The sequence below is a fragment of the Alligator mississippiensis genome, chromosome 2 (assembly GCF_030867095.1).
Source record: "Alligator mississippiensis isolate rAllMis1 chromosome 2, rAllMis1, whole genome shotgun sequence".
Classification (NCBI taxonomy): domain Eukaryota; kingdom Metazoa; phylum Chordata; order Crocodylia; family Alligatoridae; genus Alligator; species Alligator mississippiensis.
The window spans coordinates 172,128,261-172,149,199 of NC_081825.1; the positions used below are offsets into that span (position 1 = coordinate 172,128,261).

Sequence of the window (20,939 nt, forward strand, 5' to 3'; positions counted from 1 at the left end):
AATTCTTTGAATGGGAACAGTCAACCCCAAGTTTATAAGACAAATCTCAAGCATTTGATTTACTGTAAGCACAATATTAATTATTTACTTGAACTATATTGCCTCTGAAGCTTTTAAAGAAAAATGGAACTCCACAGCACAACTATGTAGTAGAAGAGTTAAAGGAAGAGAAACACCCACAATAATGTAGTGGTCTCCTTTCAGATGGTCACAATTTGTAACTGGACTTGCTTATGTAGACTGAACTTGTTTGTGTATAGTTACTATAGCCACATACTAAAGACAGAATAAGGCAGACAGTCTTCTTACCTTTATTCACCTTGAAGGTCAAACTATATAAGCATGGGATCATTACACTAACAGAATGCACATAAGAACACAGATAGCCCATTGGTATTCAGCTTCTGAACACACAGCTTTGTTAAATCTAATCTCCAGACCAAGAAAAAAAAAGTTATCTTTGACATCTTACAAATTAAGGATTGATAGCAAAGCATATTTTATGAAACAGTAACCAAACCCGTCACTACATACAAATGCAGGGGTCCATCATTAATTGCAACACCAGCTCCTTCACATATTTTTCCAATTACAAACACTTAGATATGAATGAACTTCAGGATTACTTTGTTAGCCCCCACAAATGTCTCATAGATTCATAGATGTTAGGGTCGGAAGGGACCTCAGTAGATCATCGAGTCTGACCCCCTGCATAAGCAGGAAAGAGTGCTGGGTCTAGATGACCCTAGCTAGATACTCATCTAACCTCCTCTTGAAGACCCCCAGGGTAGGGGAGAGCACCACCTCCCTTGGGAGCCCGTTCCAGACCTTGGCCACTCGAACTGTGAAGAAGTTCTTCCTAATGTCCAATCTAAATCTGCTCTCTGCTAGCTTGTGGCCATTGTTTCTTGTAACCCCAGGGGGCGCCTTGGTGAATAAATACTCACCAATTCCCTTCTGTGCCCCTGTGATGAACTTATAGGCAGCCACAAGGTCGCCTCTCAACCTTCTCTTGCGGAGGCTGAAAAGGTCCAGTTTCTCTAGTCTCTCCTCATAGGGCTTGGTCTGCAGGCCCTTGACCATACGAGTGGCCCTTCTCTGGACCCTCTCCAGGTTATCCGCATCCTTCTTGAAGTGCGGCGCCCAGAATCTCCTTGTTGAACTGCATCCTGTTGTTTTCTGCCCACTTGTCCAACCTATCCAGGTCTGCCTGCAGCTGTTCCCTGCCCTCCGGCGTGTCCACTTCTCCCCATAGCTTTGTGTCATCTGCAAACTTGGACAGAGTACATTTGACTCCCTCGTCCAAGTCGTTGATGAAGACATTAAAGAGTATCGGTCCAAGGACCGAGCCCTGTGGGACCCCATTGCCCACACCCTTCCAGGTCGAGACCGACCCATCCACCATGACTCTTTGGGTGCGACCCTCTAGCCAATTCGTCACCCACCGGACTGTGCAGTCATCCACATCACAGCCTCTTAGCTTGTTCACCAGTATGGGGTGGGATACCGTATCGAAGGCCTTCCTGAAGTCTAAGTATACGACATCCACCCCTCCTCCTGTGTCCAGGCGTTTCGTAACCTGGTCATAAAAAGAGACTAGATTGGTCAGGCACGATCTGCCCGCCACAAACCCGTGCTGGTTTCCCCTCAGCATAATTTGCCCTGCCGGGCTCTCACAAATGTGAGCCTTGATCATTTTTTCAAAGACTTTACCAAGGATGGAGGTGAGACTGACTGGCCTATAGTTGCCCGGGTCCTCCTTCCTCCCCTTTTTGAAAATGGGGACCACACTGGCCCTTTTCCAGTCCTCTGGGACTTGGCCCATGCGCCATGAGCATTCGAATATTCCCGCCAGTGGCTCTGCAATGATGTCGGCCAGTGCCTTCAGCACCCTCGGATGGAGCCCATCCGGGCCTGCCGATTTAAAGGCATCCAGTTCTTCCAAATGACTCTGCACCACCTCAGGATCTATGTATGGAAGTCTGGCGCCTTGCTGCTGCCTCTCTACAACCCCAGTGAGGGACTTGTTGTGCCCTTCACTTGGGAACACTGAGGCAAAGAACTCGTTGAGGAGTTCAGCCTTGTCCCCCCTATCTGTCACCAATTGTTTCTGTCTCATTTTTGTAAAAGAATTATAACAAACAACTCCCAAAATACCCTTCTCTCAAATACCACTTGATTGAAAACAGTTTACAAAAATGTGCTTTAAAAAAAAAAAAAAAAATCACTCTAGAGCAAGAAAAAGGTAAAATTTACCTGAAAAATATGGCAGTGAATAAAGTCAGAGGAATGGCAGGTTGGAGTCAGAGGAATACTTTGCAGGTCATAGAGTGGCTACTGCTAGCAAGACTGCCCCTTTCAAATTATGAAGTCAATTTCCACTTCAATGATGGATGGTTTAAAAACAAAAACTCAAAACAAACAAAACAAAACAAAACAAACCACCAATAGGATTTGAAAAATGATCATGAATGGTGCAATAGAAAAATTTCCATTATAATTTTTTTAGAACTGCTTGGTTCTAACACCATTCATGAGAATATACAATCCTTTGCGAAACTGTATGAGTTATAACAAAAAGTTTGATTTTCACGATATAAATTAGATTTACAAAAACCCACCCTGAGAAATAAGAACTTCAGCACACTAAAGAATGTGTAATTACTAACACTGAATGTGCACTTGTACAACATAATCTCAAAGCACAATAATTCTGTAGAACTATACATGGATAGTATTTAAAACACATGACTAAACAGATAAGTCAGGGAATAGAATAGGTAAGACTGACTTTACAGCTATGTTAAGAATCACATACTAAGTCCCACCCCCGGGGTGCACAGAGTGGCAGGAGTCACCCCCCACTGACACTTCAGGCTCCATTATGCTGCAGTAGCCAAAGCTTAGGTGCTGCTGCAGCAGGCAGGGGGTGCTGTGGATCTGGGTCCCTGGCCCCGTAGCCCTGGCAGCTGGGGGAGGACAGGGGAATGTGAGTGGGGATGAGGGTCCTGGACCTGCGTTCTGTGAGCTAAGGGGGCTGGGGGAGCTCTGATTTTGCATGATAAAAAACCCAAATCAAATACCAAAATTAATAGGTATTTATAATTTATTATAGTGATTGAGGCAGACAAGGTTCCTTGGGTGAATTTGATATCTTTTATTAGACCAACCGAAATGGTTGGAGAATAGTTATTAAGCAAGCTTTCGGGTTCAAAAACCCTTTGTCAGGCTAAGGACGCTGCAGCAGTTGCTGCGTGCTCTTCCTGGATGGAATGAAAAGTAACCAAGCCAGGGGCTGGGCTGGGGAGTCAGTTGCCAGGCAGATTGTAATGTATCAAAAATCCAATGTCTATGTTTAGTCCCTGATCTCTAGTATCCAGCAGGTTGATGAAATGGAGCTCATAGGCTCGTCTCTGGGAAGCGTTGTGTAAGTTCCCCTTGAAGATCAGGACTGAGAGATTGGAGAGAGAGTGGCCCTCCTGTGAGAAATGTGCCCCCACCGGTAATTGAGTTTTTCTGTCTTTGATGGATTTCCGGTGTGCGTTCATTCTGGTGCGCAGATGTTGTTTGGTCTCTCCTACATATCTTCCATCAGGACATTTGGTGCATTGGATGAGGTATACTAAATTTCTGGAGGTGCAGCTGTAAGATCCTGGGATGCTGATGGCTCTGTTGTGGGGTGTAGTAATAGTGGGGGTGGTGGAGATGTGGGGGCAGGTTTTGCATTTCTTGTCATGGCATGGTCTAGATCCTTTTGGTGTGTTCTGGGGCTGAGGAAGTTTGCTTCTTGTGATGAGGTTGGCGAGGTTCGGTGCTTGTCTGAAGGCTAGGATGGGTGGCTCTGGGAAGATTTTTTTAAGAATAGGGTCTTTTTCTAATATGGGTTGCAATTTTTTGAGGATTTTCCGTATAGGTTCAAGGGATGGGTGATAGGTCACAACCAGCGGTGTGCGATTTGTGGGTGTTTTTCTTCTGTACTGCAGCAGTTCTTCATGTGGTATCCAGGTGGCTCTTTCAAACGTGTGATCTACCTCTCTGGAGGAGTGTCCTTGCTGGGTGAAAGCCTTTTTAAGATTGGTGAGGTGGCAATCCCGGGTGTTCTCTTCAGTACAGATGCGGTGGTATCTGAGGGCTTGGCTGTATATCACAGCTTTTTTGGTGTGTTTCGGGTGATTGCTGGTTCTGTGCAGATATGTGTGTTGGTCTGTGGGTTTCTTGTATACTGTGGTCTGTATTTTACCCTTCTGGATACTGATCATTGTGTCTAAAAAGGGGATGTTGGTGCTGGAGTATTCTAAAGAAAGTCGGATGGAGGGATGGTGACTGTTGAATTTCTGGTGGAACTCAATTAGAGATTCCTGGTTCTCACTCCAAATGATGAAGATGTCATCGATATATCGTAAGTACAGCAAGGGTTTGATGGTGCAGTTCTTGAGGAAGTCTTCTTCCAGGTGGCTCATAAAAAGGTTGGCATACTGTGGAGCCATTTTAGTGCCCATAGCTGTTCCCATCGTCTGGAGGAAGTGTTGATTATTAAAAGTGAAATTGTTGTGTGTGAGGATGAAGTGTATAAGCTCAGTGATATCTTTGGGTCTGTATTCTGGGTTGTAATCTTGTTCCTGTAGATATGTAAGGCAGGCATGGATGCCATCCTGGTGTGGGATGTTGGTGTATAGGCTGGTAACGTCCATGGTGGCTAGGAGTGTGTTGCTGGGAAGGTGGTCTATGTTTTTAAGTTTCCGTAGCAAGTCTGTGGTGTCTTGGACAAAACTTGCTCTGTGGGTGACAAGCGGTTTTAGGATGGATTCAACAAAACCTGATATTTCTTCAGTTAGGGTCCCATGGTTGAATATGATAGGTCTGCCAGGGTTCCCTTGTTTGTGGATTTTAGGGAGCATGTAAAAAGTCCCTGGGTTAGGTAGTGGGGGGATCAAGGTCTGTAGTTTTTCTTGTAATCTCGGTGGAAATGATTTGATGGTATTGTTGAGTTCTTCGGTGAAAAGGGGAGTAGGATCTTCTTGTAGTTCTTCGTAGTAGGTGGTGTCAGAGAGCTGTCTGTTGGCTTCCTTTATGTAATCCTCACTGTTTAGGATGACTATGGCTCCTCCTTTATCTGCTGGTTTTATTACTATTTGGTGGTTAGATCTTAGAGATTCTATGGCCTTTTTCTCTGGTAGAGAGAGGTTGTTGTGGTGGCCCGTGTTGCGGATTATTTCATTGTTCATTCTTTCCCTGAAGTAGTCAATGTAGCGGTCAAGGTTAGGGTTTCGTCCACTGCGAGGTGTCCAATCTGATGTTTTTTTGGGTTTTTTGGCATTGCTCTTTTCTTGAATGTTGTCAGAGGATGAGTTGTAGTTGGGAGTGGGTTCAGTGTGGTCGTGGAAATATTCTTTGAGGCGCAAGCGTCGGAAGAATTCTTCTAGTTCTCCACATTGAAGTATTTTATTAGGGTATTTTTCTGGACAGAAATTTAGGCCTTTAGAAAGGACAGATTTTTCAGTTTTGGTAAGCGTGTGTGTGGAGAGATTGATAATATTTGTGGGTTGGTTGCTGCTTGCAGTTTCATCAAGTCTGAGGTTGGAAGGTCGTAAGGTGTTGGTGTTGTTCCTCTGATGGTTGTTTTGTGGCTGGGGAGCTTGTTCTTGGAGTAATTTGCCCCATTATAGTGATTGAGGCACTGGTAGGCTTCCAAACTGCTTTAAAATTATATTTATATCAATAAAACATTGTGTTCATACATATACACACAAAATGCAAATTCTCTGATAAAACCCCCGAAATCCATGATTAAAATGAAATGCCACTAACACACACACACACGCACACAAACTAGCATTTCATTTTAATCATGGATTTTGGAGGTTTTATCAGAGAATTTTAAAAAAATTACATCAGAGAAAACTAGGATCCCTGGCGATAATACTTAGTAAGGCCACGAGCCTCCCAGCAAGGAAGCTCACCCAGGTGTAGGGAATTAAGAGCAGGTGGCCCACCTGGGCCAAGAAGGGAAACAAGAGATTGCAGCTGGTGCTTCTTAGGTGGCTGCACTGCCAGCACAGCACTAAATGTTGCTGCTGGGGCCAGCTGAGGTCAAGCAGCCTGGAAGAGGAGCCACAAGGAGGATTTTTCTTCTGTTCATTTGACATTTATGTAATTTGCATGAAAGCTGTGCGTGCTTCCTTAAAGACAGCTCTGAGGGTGCAGACAGAAGTGACACTTTTTGCCCTGTCTGGCCACAGAAAGCAGTCTATAGCTGTGACCAAACACAAGTGTGTGGCTGTAGACCACTTAAAAATGGCAGATCAGGTGAAAATCTGAACCCTCACTGCACAAGGGTTCATATGAAGACATTTCGAAATAGTCTTCCATAACTTGTGTCTGAACTGCCACCCAGCCTGTCACTGTTTCACAATAGGAATGGGAAACGGAAGCAGAGGGAGTTCAGTCTGGCGTTTTTTTAGTCCCTGCTGGAGGGTGAGGCGGGTGTACTGGAGCCCCCCACCTAAAAAATAGTGTTTTCCCATTCTGAAAACAGGGAGGGCTGAAGGAGTAGGGGCTGTTGTTAGGGGAAACCGGCTGCAACCAGCAGCTAGATTCCCCTCTCCCCTGGAACTCACAGAGAACTTCTGTTTGGCCTGGGGGGTGGCATTGTAACTCTGAACACTTCCTTCAAAAATCTCATTTACAGCCGGGTGAGGTACTTATGTCTGAACCCTAAGAGATAAGAGGCGTCTGAGAAACTGTGAAGCCACAGGAAACCCAAGGAGCCAGAGACATGTACAGCAAGCAGGAAATTGCTCAGAAAGCTAAGTAGCATTTTATCTGTTGAACTTTATTTAGATTTGCATTTCTTACAATTGGAGGGTGGAGCTATAGCCTAGCTCGGCTGCAGCTGAGGTGGGGACTCTGAATTCTGGGTCCTTAGCTGAATATTGGGTCCTAGTGACAGTAAAAGTGGCCAACTTGGGATGCCCAACCAAACATACCAAGCTCTGCCCAAAAGCCATCCATGGGCACATACATACTACAATGTAAGTACAGAAAGTGGTAGATTTAAACTGTATTTATAAACATATTAACATGTACCGACTTGAGCCTTTGAATATTCAACAGCAACACTATAATGACAAACTTCTATTGAATTTCCCGGCACTCCCCTCCTAAAAAAACATGGAAAAATAAAATAGTTTTCATCTTCCAGGATTTCAGTTTTGATAATTGGGAAACCTTTGAAGTTGTATCACCACAGTGCTACTGTTACAATGTGGAACTATTAGATTGGACATCATGAGACTATTCTACCCTGTCCATCTTAGGAGGGAATCCTTTTCCCTGCATGCCATGTATGACCAACATGTCGCACATGGCATGTATGATTTTTGTCTCAGACCAACACAGCTACCAAGTACACCCCTGAAACATGGAAGATGCCGAATTTTAGCCGATTTTGGATTTTAAACTTCACTGCAGAACAACAAGGAAGTTTTTTTACCTCCTTGTCTGCCATCCAACACCTCCAGGGAAGGAATTCTACCTGATCAACACATCAAAAAGCTATTCAACACAGCTCACAAAGACACTCTCATAGACCCAGAGGGACATCCTTCCATCTTCAGCTCCCTCTGTGCAAAAATGAAGCTTATTTCCTACCTATGGGGACTTTTTACCATCTTGTATCATCTACACTTTTCCCAAAGCCTGACCAAGGGACTTTGATCCCAAAACTTGCAGAAAAGGACAATTTTCTTGCCATTTTACAATTGGTCTAATAACAGGTATCATTTTGGAACCAAGAGTTCTAGTTTTTTGTATGTATGACCAAGGAAGTTGACAACCATCATCAGACTAAAGTCCCATAGCTGCAAACTACAGCCAACTTCTGAACAACTTATTTAGCTGTAATAACCAGCACTCAAAAATGCAGCCCAGCAGAAGATTACATGTATTCATTCTCAAGTTATAGGCCACACATTCCTACTGAAGGGAGCTAAAAAATATCTATGACCCAAAGCTGGAACACGATTTTGGAAAACTAAAACTAAGTGAAGACAAATTTCTTACAGAATCAGACAAGGCAGTTCTCTTCAATGGAGTCTGTTTCCATGCCAACTTTCAAGCTATTAGTTTTGGCTTTTCACATGAAATTTAATAAGTATTTTACCATTCTTATAATCAAGGACAGCTGAACCATTCACTGGCGGAACTTGAAAAACTGAAATTTAGGACAGAGATATAGCTTGGGAAATTTCTGTCTGAACTGCAGAAAAATTTCAGAAACTTCTGAACAACTGGGAAAGATGGAACAACTAAGATAAGCTAACACTTAAACATTTAAAATAATTAAAAGAGACTGAGCATTTAACTGTGAGCAAACACACAAAGCTTGCAAGAATACTCTGCTACTATTCATACATGTAGTGAACAGCAATAACATCTCATTGCTAGAGGTACACCAATATATTAGTTGGGTAGCAGATCAGCACCGACAAAAGGGAAATGACGCTATTGGCTTTTTTTGGCTGTTACAGCTGATAATGTTTACTAATAATTATGCATTCTGGCCAGGGCCCTGGATGCCTGGGTTCCCTCCCACAAGCCAGGATGACCTTGAGTGCGGAGAGCCTGATTCGGTCAGATGCAGGGGCCCAAGCCGTTCTCCATCCTCACCCCTATTCCCCCACTGGTGGGCCGGGCTGAGCTGGACAGGCATAGTGTCCCGGGCGCTGGTGTGGCACAGACTGTGGGCTGGGGCCAGCGCTGTAAAAGGTGGCAGGTGCTGCAGAGATGTAACTGGGGAGGGGAGAGGCAGGAAGAGCTGCCCAGCCTGGCGTGACTCAGCCTGCAGCGCCTGAGGGTCTGCACTCCAGGGGCAGCTGCTCCCTTCTGTGTGCAGCAGGGTCCTCCCTTGGCACCTCAGCTTAGCTGGCTCCTTCCCTTCCTGGGGCCAGGGCCATTCAGCCTCCTCTGCAGGGCACGGGGGCTTGCCCTGCCTCTGGCAATGGCAGCACCAGAAGGGAGAGGGGTCTTTCCCTTGCTGAAGTCCAACTCTCGGGACCTGGAGCCAGGCTGCAGGGGAGGAGTGGCCTTATCTCTCCAGGCCTGGAATGGTTCTGTGGCCCTGCCCTGGGCAAAGGGAGGAGATCAGGGAGCCTGTCCCAGAGACCACCCAGCCCTGGGCACCAGGAAGGCTCACACTTTCCCCCTCAGTCCTGCTGGGCAGACTCAGGCAGCTGCACCCAGACAGGGGTTCAAGGGTGTTGTGCAGAAGAGCAGGGGCTGAAGGGCTCTGCACAGCCAGCTGCAGGCACTACTAGGCCAGCCCCGCCTGCTGCAACTGGCATGGGCTGCTTTTGCACGTGCTCCAGGGGTGGTGGGGTGCTTTAGTTAGAGCAGCTCCAAGAGCCGCTCTAATCAAAGCACCACAGTGTCTCCTGTATCAGCGTCCCTGCACTTAAAAATGGTGGCAAGGGCACATAAACTAAAGCTCATTTGAGAAGCTTTAGTTCAAGTGCCCCTGCTGCCATTTTTAAGCACAGGACACTGATACACAAGACAAAGGAGGCTGCTGGAGTGTGGCAAATGCCACATTCCAGAAGACTCAATCGACTGAGTCTGCTCCGACACACTGGAATTCGAGTGCATTGAACAGCCTTGCTGCTCGTGACTTTTGGCCCTGGGCTGTATGTGTTATAAATGCAAAACAAGCAAAAAAAGATTAATTTATGCCAGCAGTTTAAAATGCCTTTCATTTTTACTGAATATCAGTTAGTGGATAGGTAATGACTGATACGATTGGTTAATAATCGGCTATCGACATTGGCCAAGAAAAATCTTTATTGATCCACTTCTACCTATTTCTGCTAACTTAAATTGTGACTCAGCAAGCACAAACTCTTAACATTCATCAACTATTATACTCTTCATAGTAAAAGATGAGGACACATCCAGAGCCAGCCCTGACACTCTCTCCTTTGTGCCAAAAATGCTACATTTGATATGATGATGGGAACCCACCACAAAGATAGGTTAGTACAACCCATCTGAATAAAATACTGTCCATTTTGCTCAGTCCTTCTCAGCACTTTTTCCAAGTCATGGTGAACCACTAAATTAAATATATTTTGACTTCCTCTTCACTCAGCTGAGCAGTGCCTTTCTTTCCCATTTCTAATGATTCCTGTTTCTTCACGAGCCTTAAGTGTCTGGTAAACATCACCAAACTTCTACGGAGCTCAAATTCTATCACCCCTTCTCTCAGCTTATCGCATATGATTAGTGTGGGGGGTGGAGACAGAGCAGGCAGCCTTGCACCTCATCTGCATATACATTTTTGGAGGGATTTGCAACAAAAACACCCAGTTTCAGTCATGAGTGGGGGTCTAATTAGTATGTGGATTCTTTGGTGGGTGGGTGGGGAAATCTGGAGTACACACATGCAAAGCAGTGCTGGGCTACAGGATCACCATGGCTTGAAATGCTGTTGACTCTGCTGGGGCCCAGCCCAATGAACTACACAAGTCATGAGCCTTTTGGCTCTAGACTAACATCATGCATAATCTGTACTATGTGTTAAATAGCTATAGAAGTGGTAGAGAGGCTTGTGTGCTCCAATGACTCTCACAGCTGTTGTCTGGAGTCTTGTATTCCTGGTAGGGTCTCCCTTGGCAAACAGGCTTGAGGTGAGCTCCCAGACTAAGCATGGTCCAAACTCCTGAAGACCCCAATTGCAGAACAAGTGTACTTGAGGAGCTGCTGGTTCTCTGTGGCTGTGAAGGCAGATGAGGGCTACAGAGGAATGGAGGTCTCCAGTTGTCCTGGACATCCTTGCCACTGGGTTCAGGACTCCTTGTCAAGTTCATGTGATTGTCATTTGCACATTGGCTTTCCCATGTTAAAAGATTTCACACACAGGCCTATGACAGGGATGCTAACATCTCCCACAAACCAAGTCCTGCAGTGATGGACAAGTGGTGGTGGGAGCAGGAACAGTGATCTCTGGCAGTCCCTAGTCACAAATCTCCACATAGGTGGCAGTTGCGTAATGGTCATCTTACACTCACCAAGACAGAATTACAATTCCATGACTATGGCCATGACTGAACAATACCCTTTAGGATCCCCTCTGCTCACCCTGAATGGGAAAGGGGCTAGAAAAGGTGTCCTAAACATAAGCCATCTCAAACACCCTTGGCTGGATTGCCACATCTAGGGGGATCACTCTGAGGCTGAAACCAACAAAATAAAGTACTGAAATTTGCCACATGGAATGTCCACACTGTCATGGACTCCCTGAACAGTGAGTATCCTAAAAGAAGAATCGCCATAAGAGCTAGAGAACTTGCAAGATATGACATCGATAGTGCTGCCCTAAGTGAGACCTGCTGGGACAAGGAGGAGGTGGGGCTACACATTTTTTTGGAAAGGTAAGTCACCTGAGAGGTGCATTCATGGGGTTGGTGGTTTTGCCATCAAGAACGAGATTGTCAGTTAGCTTTCAGAACTCCCTGTAGGCATAAATGAATGTCTTGTGACTCTCCGCCTCAAGCTCGGTAACAACCAGTATGTTACTGTCATCGTTGTGTACACCCCCACACTTGATGATGAAGAAGTCAACAAGGAACAGTTTTATTGTGCTCTTGACGGTCTTGACTGCTACTGCCAAGGAAGACAAACTCATCCTCATGGGTGACTTCAATGCATGAGCTGGGCCGCAGTCTGAACTCTGGAGTGGCACCACCACTGGGAAAGAGGGGATAGGGAAAGTCTATTCTAATGGTATCCTCCTCCTCAGCAAATGTGCAGAGCATGACTTGCTCATCACAGATACCATTTTCAGACAGTGACAAATATAAGACCACTTGGAACCACACACGCTCCAATCACTGGCACCATCTTGACTATACTGTTATCAGGGCCTGTGATAGTACCAATGTCTGTATCACCCGAGTCCCGAGAGGTGTAGATGACTGTTGGACAGACTACTGTTTAGTCAGATCAATCATGGACATGCAGCTTGCTCCACACAACACCATAAAAATGAAAGGAATGCAGAACAGATTTAATATCAAGGCACTCCAAGACCATGCAAGGCTTTTCAGCAATGCCTTACTGAGAAACTCTCTGACCTACCCGATGACATCAAAAACATCCAGGGACATTGGGAAGAACTTAAGAAAGTTATTCACCAGGCACATGCTGAATCCATTGGATGCTCCACTCACCATAACCAAGACTGGTTTGATGAGAACAACGAGGAAATCCTGGCACTTATCCATCACAAAACTGTATTCTTCAGTTGGCAAAATGAACCCTCCAACCAGCAAAAACAAGAGGCTTACCACCATCTCAAAGCTGTAGTTCAGAGGAGGCTATGGGACAGCCTCCTAACCAGTGGGGGCAAGAGAAGGCTAAGAAGATCCAGAGTTTCACTGATCAACAAGACATGAGAAGCTTCTTTTAAGCAATAAAAGTCATCCACGGGCCATATTCCAATGATCCAACCCCCCTGCACTCCCAGGACAGCTCCACCCTTGTCATGGACAATTCATCCATCAAACAACGCTGGAAGAAGCACTTTATGATTCTAGTCGATCATGAATCTGAGGTCTTAGCTGCCACCACCGAGTCCATCCTTCAACACCCAGTAATAGAATCTCTTGCTGATCCCCCATCCTTCAAAGGAGGTCTGACATGCCATCAATCAGACAAAGAACAATAAGGCGCCAGGACCACATGGCATTCCTGCAGAGGTCTTCAAAGCTGATGGAACAACACTAGCACAAAACCTCCACCAACTTCTCATCAAAATACGGGTTAATAAGGGGGCAAAAAGCACCCTATTCAAATTTGCTGATGACACTAAGATGTGGGGGGATGTGGGCAAGCTAGAAGGATGGAATAGGATGCAATTGGACCTGGACAGGTTACAGGGGTGGGCAAAAGAACCAGCAGCATACCTACAGGCTGGGGAACTCCCTTCTCGTCCGTGCAGAGGCAGAAAAGGATCTTAGAATCATTATTGATGCCAAAATGAACATGGGCCGACAGTGTGGGGACGCAGTCAGGAAGGCCAACCACACCTTGTCATGCATCCACAGATGCATCTTGAGCAGGTCCAAGAAGGTGATCCTCCCCCTCCATGCAGCACTGGTCAGGCTGCAGCTGGAGTACTGCGTCCAGTTCTGGGCACCGCACTTCAGGAGATGTGGACAGCATTGAGAAGGTTCAGAGGAGGTCCACCCGCATGATCAGGGGGCAGCAGGGCAGGCCCTACAAGGAGAGGCTGAGGGACCTGAACCTGTTCAGCCTCCACAAGAGAAGGCTGAGGGGGGATCTAGTGGCCTGTTATGAACTAGTCAGAGGGGACCAGCAGGCATTGGGGGAGTCTCTGTTCCCCTGAGCACTACCAGGAGTAACTAGAAATAACGGTCACAAGCTGGCAGAGGGTAGATTCAGACTAGACATCAGGAGGCGCTACTTCACTGTCAGGGCGGCTAGGATCTGGAACCAACTTCCAAAGCGAAGTGGTGCTGGCTCCTACCCTGGGGGTCTTTAAGAGGAGGTTAGATGAACACCTTGCAAGGGTCGTTTGACCCCAGTACTTTTTCCTGCCATGGCAGGGGGTCGGACTTGATGATCTGCTCAGGTCCCTTCAGACCCTACCAACTATGAAACTATGACGAAGCTCCACCTGACTTAAAAAAATGCCAACATTGTGACCATCTTCAAGAAAGGGGACAAGTCAGCGTGGGAACTACCAAGGCATTGCCCTCCTCTCCATTGCTGTTAAGATTTTTACTCGCATCCATCTAAATCGTCTCTTCTCCCTTGCCAAAGATGCCCTCCCAGAATCCCAGTGTGGCTTTACACCATCTCAGGATACCACCGACATGACTTTTGTTGCACAACAGATCCAGAAGTATAGTGAGAAACATGAGGAGTTGTTTATGGCATTCATTGACCTTCAACTCCATCAATCGTGAAGGCTTATGGAAGGTGCTGGCTAGGTTTGGTTGTCCACTGAAATTCAGTGTCCTTAGGGATGACCGCCACAGTCCTTTGCAGTAGATCAGAGACAGACCCATTTACCATTTGTAGTAGTGTCAAGCAGGGTTGCATCACTGCCCCAACACTTTTCTGTAAAATCACAGCAAGACAGATATTTCTCAGCCATGACTACTCGCTTCCTTGCATTGGGGTTGAGTATCGAATGGACAGGCAGCTTTTAAACCGGCAGCGCTTTCACTGCAAAATGAAAGTTACCAAGACTGCCATCATTGACCTTTAGCATGCGGACAACTGTTATCCATGTGCACACAGACTGATCTGCAGTCCACCCTGACCTTTTTCAGGTGCCTATCATACCCTGGGACTCTCCCATAATATTAGGGAAGACCAAGGTGCTCCATCAGTCTGCCCCAGCACAAGCTTCTCTGCCTCCCTCAACAAATTACCATTGGTGGAGAACCCACGGAAAACATTGAGAATTTCCCATATATTGGCAGTCACTTCTCCCAGTCAGTCAGACTTGATGTAGAAATCAAAGATGGATGCGCTAGTACAGTGAATTGTTTCGGAATGCTGCTTCACCATGTCTTTGCCAATAAAGTTCTGCAGACAGAAATTAAAACGCTGGTCTATAGTGCAACGGTTATGCCCATGCTATTCTATGGGTGAGAGACATGGTGACATATCAAAGCCATCTTAAGTGCCTGGAATGGTTCCATCAACGTTACCTCAGGAAGGTCTCTCTCGTTAGATGGGAAGACCACTGCTCCAATGCCAGCATCCTCTCTGCAGCTAACATAACCAGCTTTGAGGCACCATGAAACATCAACTCCACTGGTCTGGCCACTGTGTGTGGATGGCTGATGCTTGTCTCCCAAAGCAAGTCCTTTTCTTTCAATTCAGTCATGGTAAGAGGGCAGGAAGTGCTACAAGGACACCCTGAATACACACCTTAAGAAGGGTGGCATCAACCCTACAAACTGAGAAGTGCTGGCTGGTAACATACATACAGGCTGGGGAGTTCCCTTCTTGAAAGCAGAGAGGCGGGAAGGGATCTTGGAGTCATTACTGACTCCAAGATGAACATGAGCCGCCAATGCCAGACTGCAGCCAGCAAGGCCAGCCATACCTTGTCATGCATCCAAAGGTACATCTCAAGCCGGTCCAGAGAGGTGATACTCCCCCTCTATGTGACTTTGGTCAGGCTGCAGTTGGAGTACTGCGTCCAGTACTGGGCACCGCACTTCAAAAGGGATGTGGCCAGCCTGGAGAGGGTTCAGAGGAGGGCCACCTGCTTGGTGAGATGGCAGCAGGACAGGCCCTACGAGGAGAGACTGAAGGACCTGAACCTGTTCAGCCTCAGCAGGAGGAGGCTGAGGGGGGACCTGATAGCTGCCTACAAGCTCATCAGGGGGGGATCAACAACAAATAGGCAGAGCCCTTTTCTCCCCAGCACCACCTGGGGTGACAAGGAACAATGGTCATAAGCTGATGGAGAGTAGGTTTAGGTTAGAAATCAGAAGGCAATATTTTACAGTTAGGGTCGTCAAAATCCGAAACCAACTTCCCAGGGAAGTGGTCCTCGCCCCTACCTTGGCCAAATTCAAGAGGAGGTTGGATGATCACCTGTCTGGGGTCTTGTGAACCCAGCATTCATTCCTGCCTGTGGCAGGGGGTCAGGCTAGATGATCTGTTCAGGTCCCTCCTGACCCTAGCTTCTATGAAACTATGCAACTATGAAACATGTCTCAATGGCACAGTACCATACATCAAGCTACAACCCACTTCAAAGAGAACAGTCTTGCTCAGAAAGCCAAAAGAATGGCAGAGGATGAAGGAAAGCACACAACACTCTGGCCAACAGCTGTGCCCCCCACAAGGTATCACCTGTCATGTTTATGGAAAAAATTGCAGAGCACGGATTGGATTTCTCAGCTATTTTAAAACTCACCAATAATCCCCACAACAGATATCATCCTCATACTGAGGGATAACCAAAGATGGAAATGAAGAGATAAATAGGCAAAAGAGTGCTGCTCAACAATGTTTTTATGTGCTGAAACTTGCAGCAGTTTGGAACAATTTAAAATGTATCAAATCTGGATGAATTTACCAATAGGCATTTGCACATATGCAAGTTACTCTGTGTGTGTTTATTGTGAAATAAGTGGTTTTTTGGTCCCTTGCATTTCAAATTAACAATGGGGGGAAGGGGACAAGCAAATGCTACAGTTTGGAGTCTGGCCCTGAGTCTGGGTCAGGGCCAGAGCTGGACCCAGAGCAGTCTCCTATTCCTCTCCACTTGCCCTCCCCTCTATTCCTTTCCCCCACTTACTGTCATATACAGCTCACTTACTTTGCCTTCCACGCTGTGCTCAGGGAAGGAACAGAGCCTGAGCAGGGTCTGGTAGTAAGGAGGAGCATGAAGACAGGATGGGGAAAATGTAAGGTAAGAATGGAGGAAGTGGGCAGAGGACAAAGGGACCACTTGACATCCCCCAGCCACTATTTTCCCTGCTATAGCAGTGGGAAGGGGATGAATTCAAAACAACCTTTCAATAATTAGATTCTACACCTGAAAAATAGTACCAAACTTATCCAATTTCCATATATAGAATCTAATTATTGGGATCATCTTATATTTGTATAAATCTAGTAGATGCCTTCAAATCAAAATGAATACATTGAAAAAAAAAGGCAGAGAAAACTGAATCCTTGAAACTGCCTATCTGAGTTTGCTTAACACCAAACATCTGTAGGAAGAACCTGGTGGGTAAGAAGCAAGTCTCCCACTCATTGCTCTTGTGCTCCAACCATGTCAGCCTTTTGTATCTATATTAGCTTTTTTGCACACATACTTCACTTAGTCCTTTACACACCAATGACCAGGGATCCTGGTTTTCTCTGATTTAAAAAAATTCCCAATTTTCAGTTAAAAAAAGTAACCCTAAATCCACATTTGTCAATGATCTAAATGAAACACCCCGGGTCACGGGGGAGGGAAGCAGGGCAGCAAGAACAGCACGCCACTGTTCCCTGGTGCCCTGTTTCCCCCCAGAATGACCCTGCTGGAGCTGCTCTGCAGGCTGTCTGGGGTCACATGCATATCTATGCACATGGTGCCCCCTATCTTTCCAACTTTCAACTCTGCCAGCCTGCAGGGAGCTTACTACAAAATGGCAAAACCCACGGGTTTCTCTGGCAAAGTGAGAAATGCGCTTTTGCCTCTCGTAAAAGGCAAGACCTGCAGTTTACTCCGTTTTTCCATGGGAACCAGAAAACCCAGATCCCTGTTGATCACCCTCCCCAATTTAATTTCAAAAGCCATTTCTACTTTTTCCCCCCCTCTTGCAAATCTCACCTCATCTGCAAAACCTAGGATTACTGAACATAAAAGGATCATATATATAAATTTATCAGCATTTATGTTTGAATGTTCTCATTGGCTTGCACCTTGTGTGTAACCCCTTCAGGCCTACTCCTGTAATATGCTACAGGAATCTTGTGAACCAGGGCTACATTAGCTTTTTAGGACCAGGAACACACTTATATAAAGCCTAACACAATGAATTCACAAATTTAAAAGCAGCTTCAGGGCAACAGAGCATCTTAAATATAAAATGTTCTTAAAATGGAAGATGCTGATGGAAAACAATCAGAATGAAAAAGTCATTCATGTCTTACCTTTACCAGCTGCTTTATCCACATATCTGAAAAGAAATATAAAAGTAAATTTAAATGGTATGTTATGTAACGTGGCAGGAAATGCACAGCATATAAATTCTCTAAATTAAGGTATGAGCTCAACTTCTAGACTCTTTGACTCTTGCACAAAAAAAAAAATAAAAAAATTAAAGAGTGTTCCTTTGTGGAAATTCTAGTTCTATCTTCATTTAATAAAAACATTTCATGAAAGGACCCACCCCCCATGGCATACAATCAGTAACTTTCTCAAACTGCATGCTTTGTGTGCTAAGAGGATAACTCTTATGGCTATAAATGCTTGTTTACATAAGTAAATTCACTGCAATTGCTCACATAGGTATGAAATCTAACTTAAACTTTATCTATATGAGAAAATTGTGCCAGGTTAAGTGTTTTCACAGACATTTAAAGCTAGTCAAGGCTCTTCCAATCTTACTCAAGCAACTGTTGCACCCAATTCAGTGCCTAGCAATTTGTTTTGTTGCAAAGCCAAAGTTGCAGCCTTATGAGACAATCCAATCCAAGTCATGTCTGAACATAGACATATATACTACAAACGAGTTCTGATAACTTTGAAGGGTTCAATAGATATTTTTATTTTCATAATACTTCCTTGCAAGAGCTTTAGTTTAGTGACACAAAATGCTAGGTAGGAGAAGGGAATGCAGCTCCTATTTGAAGAGATACAGAAAATGAACTTGCAAAGATAGAATATAAACTCCATTACAAATTTTTATCTAAAGTTTACTGTTAGATTTGTAAATACTCAATTTACCTGACACCAAAGATGACTCTGATTTAAGGCAACCTGCCAAATTATCAGATTTTACACATGGAACATTCATATATTACTTATAATTTTCTATGTACAGGATATAATTATTGAAGAGTTGTTTTAAATTCATTCCCCCAGCAATGGCAGGGGAGCAAGCAATGTTGGGGGAGCAGTAAAGTGCAGGCAGTGTGGGAGGCAGAAGAGAACAGCAGGTGGGAAAGTGACAGATGGGGCTTGCCCCTGCTACCTGCCCCCCACTGCTTCTGCTCCCCTGTAGTCTCAGATCCCTCCACTCCCCCTCATCACTTACCCTTGCTCTGGTGCCAGTAGGCTCCATTCCTGCTCCAGCCTGGGGCACAGAATATGTTCAGGTTCTGATCCCAGCCCCAGAGCAGTGGCGTGGCAGCTCTGATCAGCCTAGGCTGGGGTTGGAGCAAGCACATCCAGCAGGGCCAGAGCCAGAATAAGAATAAATGAGGGAGAGGGAGGGAGCAGCAGTAGTTGTAATTCTGACCCCAACCCTAGGTTGGGGCCAGAGCCCTGGAGCCAGAGCTGCAGCTGCAGCAGCTGCCTCCCCTCCCCCCACACACCAACTTATGCTTGAATCCAAGATGAGGGGCTTTCTGCCCACCCCATGTTAAATGGAGGGAAAAATCTTGCCTTGAATTTGAGTAAATATAGTAAATCAGCAATTTAGAATCACAGCCTTAAAGTTTAGAACCTAGGTCAGCAGAAAGGAGGGCTGAGGGGAGACTGTTCTCTTCCTAACACTGACAAGCTCCTGAGACAAATTTGGGTAGCCGCTGAACCTTACTTGTATATAAGTTCCTCCCTGAACAGAATGAGAACATCTAGTGTAGAGGTACGTTGTAATGCAACATTTCAAAGCACACTGAGATCACTTGTTGAAAAGTACAAAAGGCTACAACATAGTCCCTTTAGAGAGTTTCATGGAACAAGAAAAAAGTTTTAAAAAACTCCCCAACATGGCAGGAACATTAACCCAGATTCACAGGATGGGGACTCTAGTGGACCGAACTGGGTGTAGCACCTGAAATGCTCTGTCACATACTGAAACGTGGAAAGCTGATTAGAAGGGTGATGATGTGGCCTGGTTACATTTTAGGAGCAGTAAAGTAAGTGCCCCTTTTGGGCCTAACTTTACTACAAACCTCTGCTAGCTTAGCTAACCATTTATAAATGTGAGGATGTGCAAAAAGCCAAAAGGCTTAGGTATGCCAACCAAAGCCCCTAACGTTGGGAATAGCAGAACTGTGCTGTTGTTAATATAGCTTGGATGCCTCACAGCAGTACAGTTTTATCAGGATAAGTTGAGTCTAAACTTGGACCAGCCTGTCAGTCTAGTACGCCGGTGCAGCAGAGCCAGCAAAGCATGATTTAGGCCCAAAGGGCTTTTGAAAACAGAGTATAGTATGGAAATGGGGGAATCTGCACTGAGAAGCCATTAGTTAAGATGGTGTTCATTAATGCCAGGTACTTAAGCTCACCAAGCTCACTCTTCCTTGCCTAAATGCACAAAAATGTGAAGAGCTGCAACCTGGGTTAAACACTTCATCAGAAAAAGTTGCCGTTTTGATCAGCAGGTTGAGCTAGCTCACTTCAGCACAAGAGCCCCTGCATATTTCAAGAGTTTACCAGGGTTAACACGGCAACTTTCAAGTAGCCCCTGCCGGAGGTTTTCCAACCGTTTAGCTGCAAAGCACTGCGGCGGCTGCTGCACCCCGTCCATTTCACGGGAAAGCCAGGCTGGGAGGGAGTCAGACAGCGTGGAGGTGGGGGCAGGCGCGGCCGGGCCGCACTCAGAGCCGACGTGCCGGAGCTGTGCACAGTACTCACGCGGCTCGCGGGGTCCCCTTCTTGCCGGCGGCTGCAGCGGGCGGCTCGGCGGGTGGGTCGTGGGGCGCGCGGGCGCCGGGGCTGCTCCGGCGGCGGCGGGGATACTCGGCCTTGCGGCGGCGGGACGCAGCAGCTCCTCCCGCGGCGGCGGCCCGGCCCCGCTCCCGCCCACCCCTCAGCACCCGGCTGCCCCCGGACTCCTCCCCCTGTTCGGCGGCGGCTGCGGGCTGGGGGCGGCGGCGGCCGGCGGGCACCCTCTCGCGCGGTCCCTCCCCCCGCGGCGATGGCGGCGGCGGCTGCTCCTCAGCGCCGCCCGCCTGCTCGCTCCCCCCCGGCATCGGGCCGGCAGCGCAGGGCCGCTGCCCCGCTCCTCCGCCCCGCCCCGCCCCGCCGCGCCGCAGCCAATCAGGCGCCGGCCGCCGGCTTCACCCGGCTCCGAGACTGCCCCGACAGCCGCCAATCAGAAGGCGGGACGCGGCGGCCGCCCCACCCCCCCCGCCGCGCCAGCCAATCGGCTGCGGGGGTTGGCTCGGCCCTCGCGCCGCTCCGCCGCGCAATGGGCCCTCTGGTGCGCGCGCTGTCGGGGCTCCCGCGG

At 46.7% G+C, this 20,939-nt stretch overlaps 1 protein-coding gene across 2 annotated transcripts in view; it reads right to left on the bottom strand.

The window, feature by feature from the left end:
• The window catches only part of ZFP91 (ZFP91 zinc finger protein, atypical E3 ubiquitin ligase), a 45,535-nt gene extending 24,838 nt beyond the window's left edge, over positions 1-20,697 (bottom strand). The window contains exons 1-2 of one of the 2 annotated variants that reach the window (XM_006263561.4): positions 20,345-20,697; positions 17,692-17,717 (exon numbers count right to left, since the gene is read on the bottom strand). In XM_006263561.4, coding sequence (XP_006263623.3) covers positions 17,692-17,717; positions 20,345-20,682 — 364 coding nt within the window. In that variant the 5' untranslated portion in view covers positions 20,683-20,697. The remainder of the gene's footprint in view (positions 1-17,691; positions 17,718-20,344) is intronic. The other variant, XM_059722428.1, reaches the window with a different exon arrangement.
• Positions 20,698-20,939: the final 242 nt, after the last annotated feature.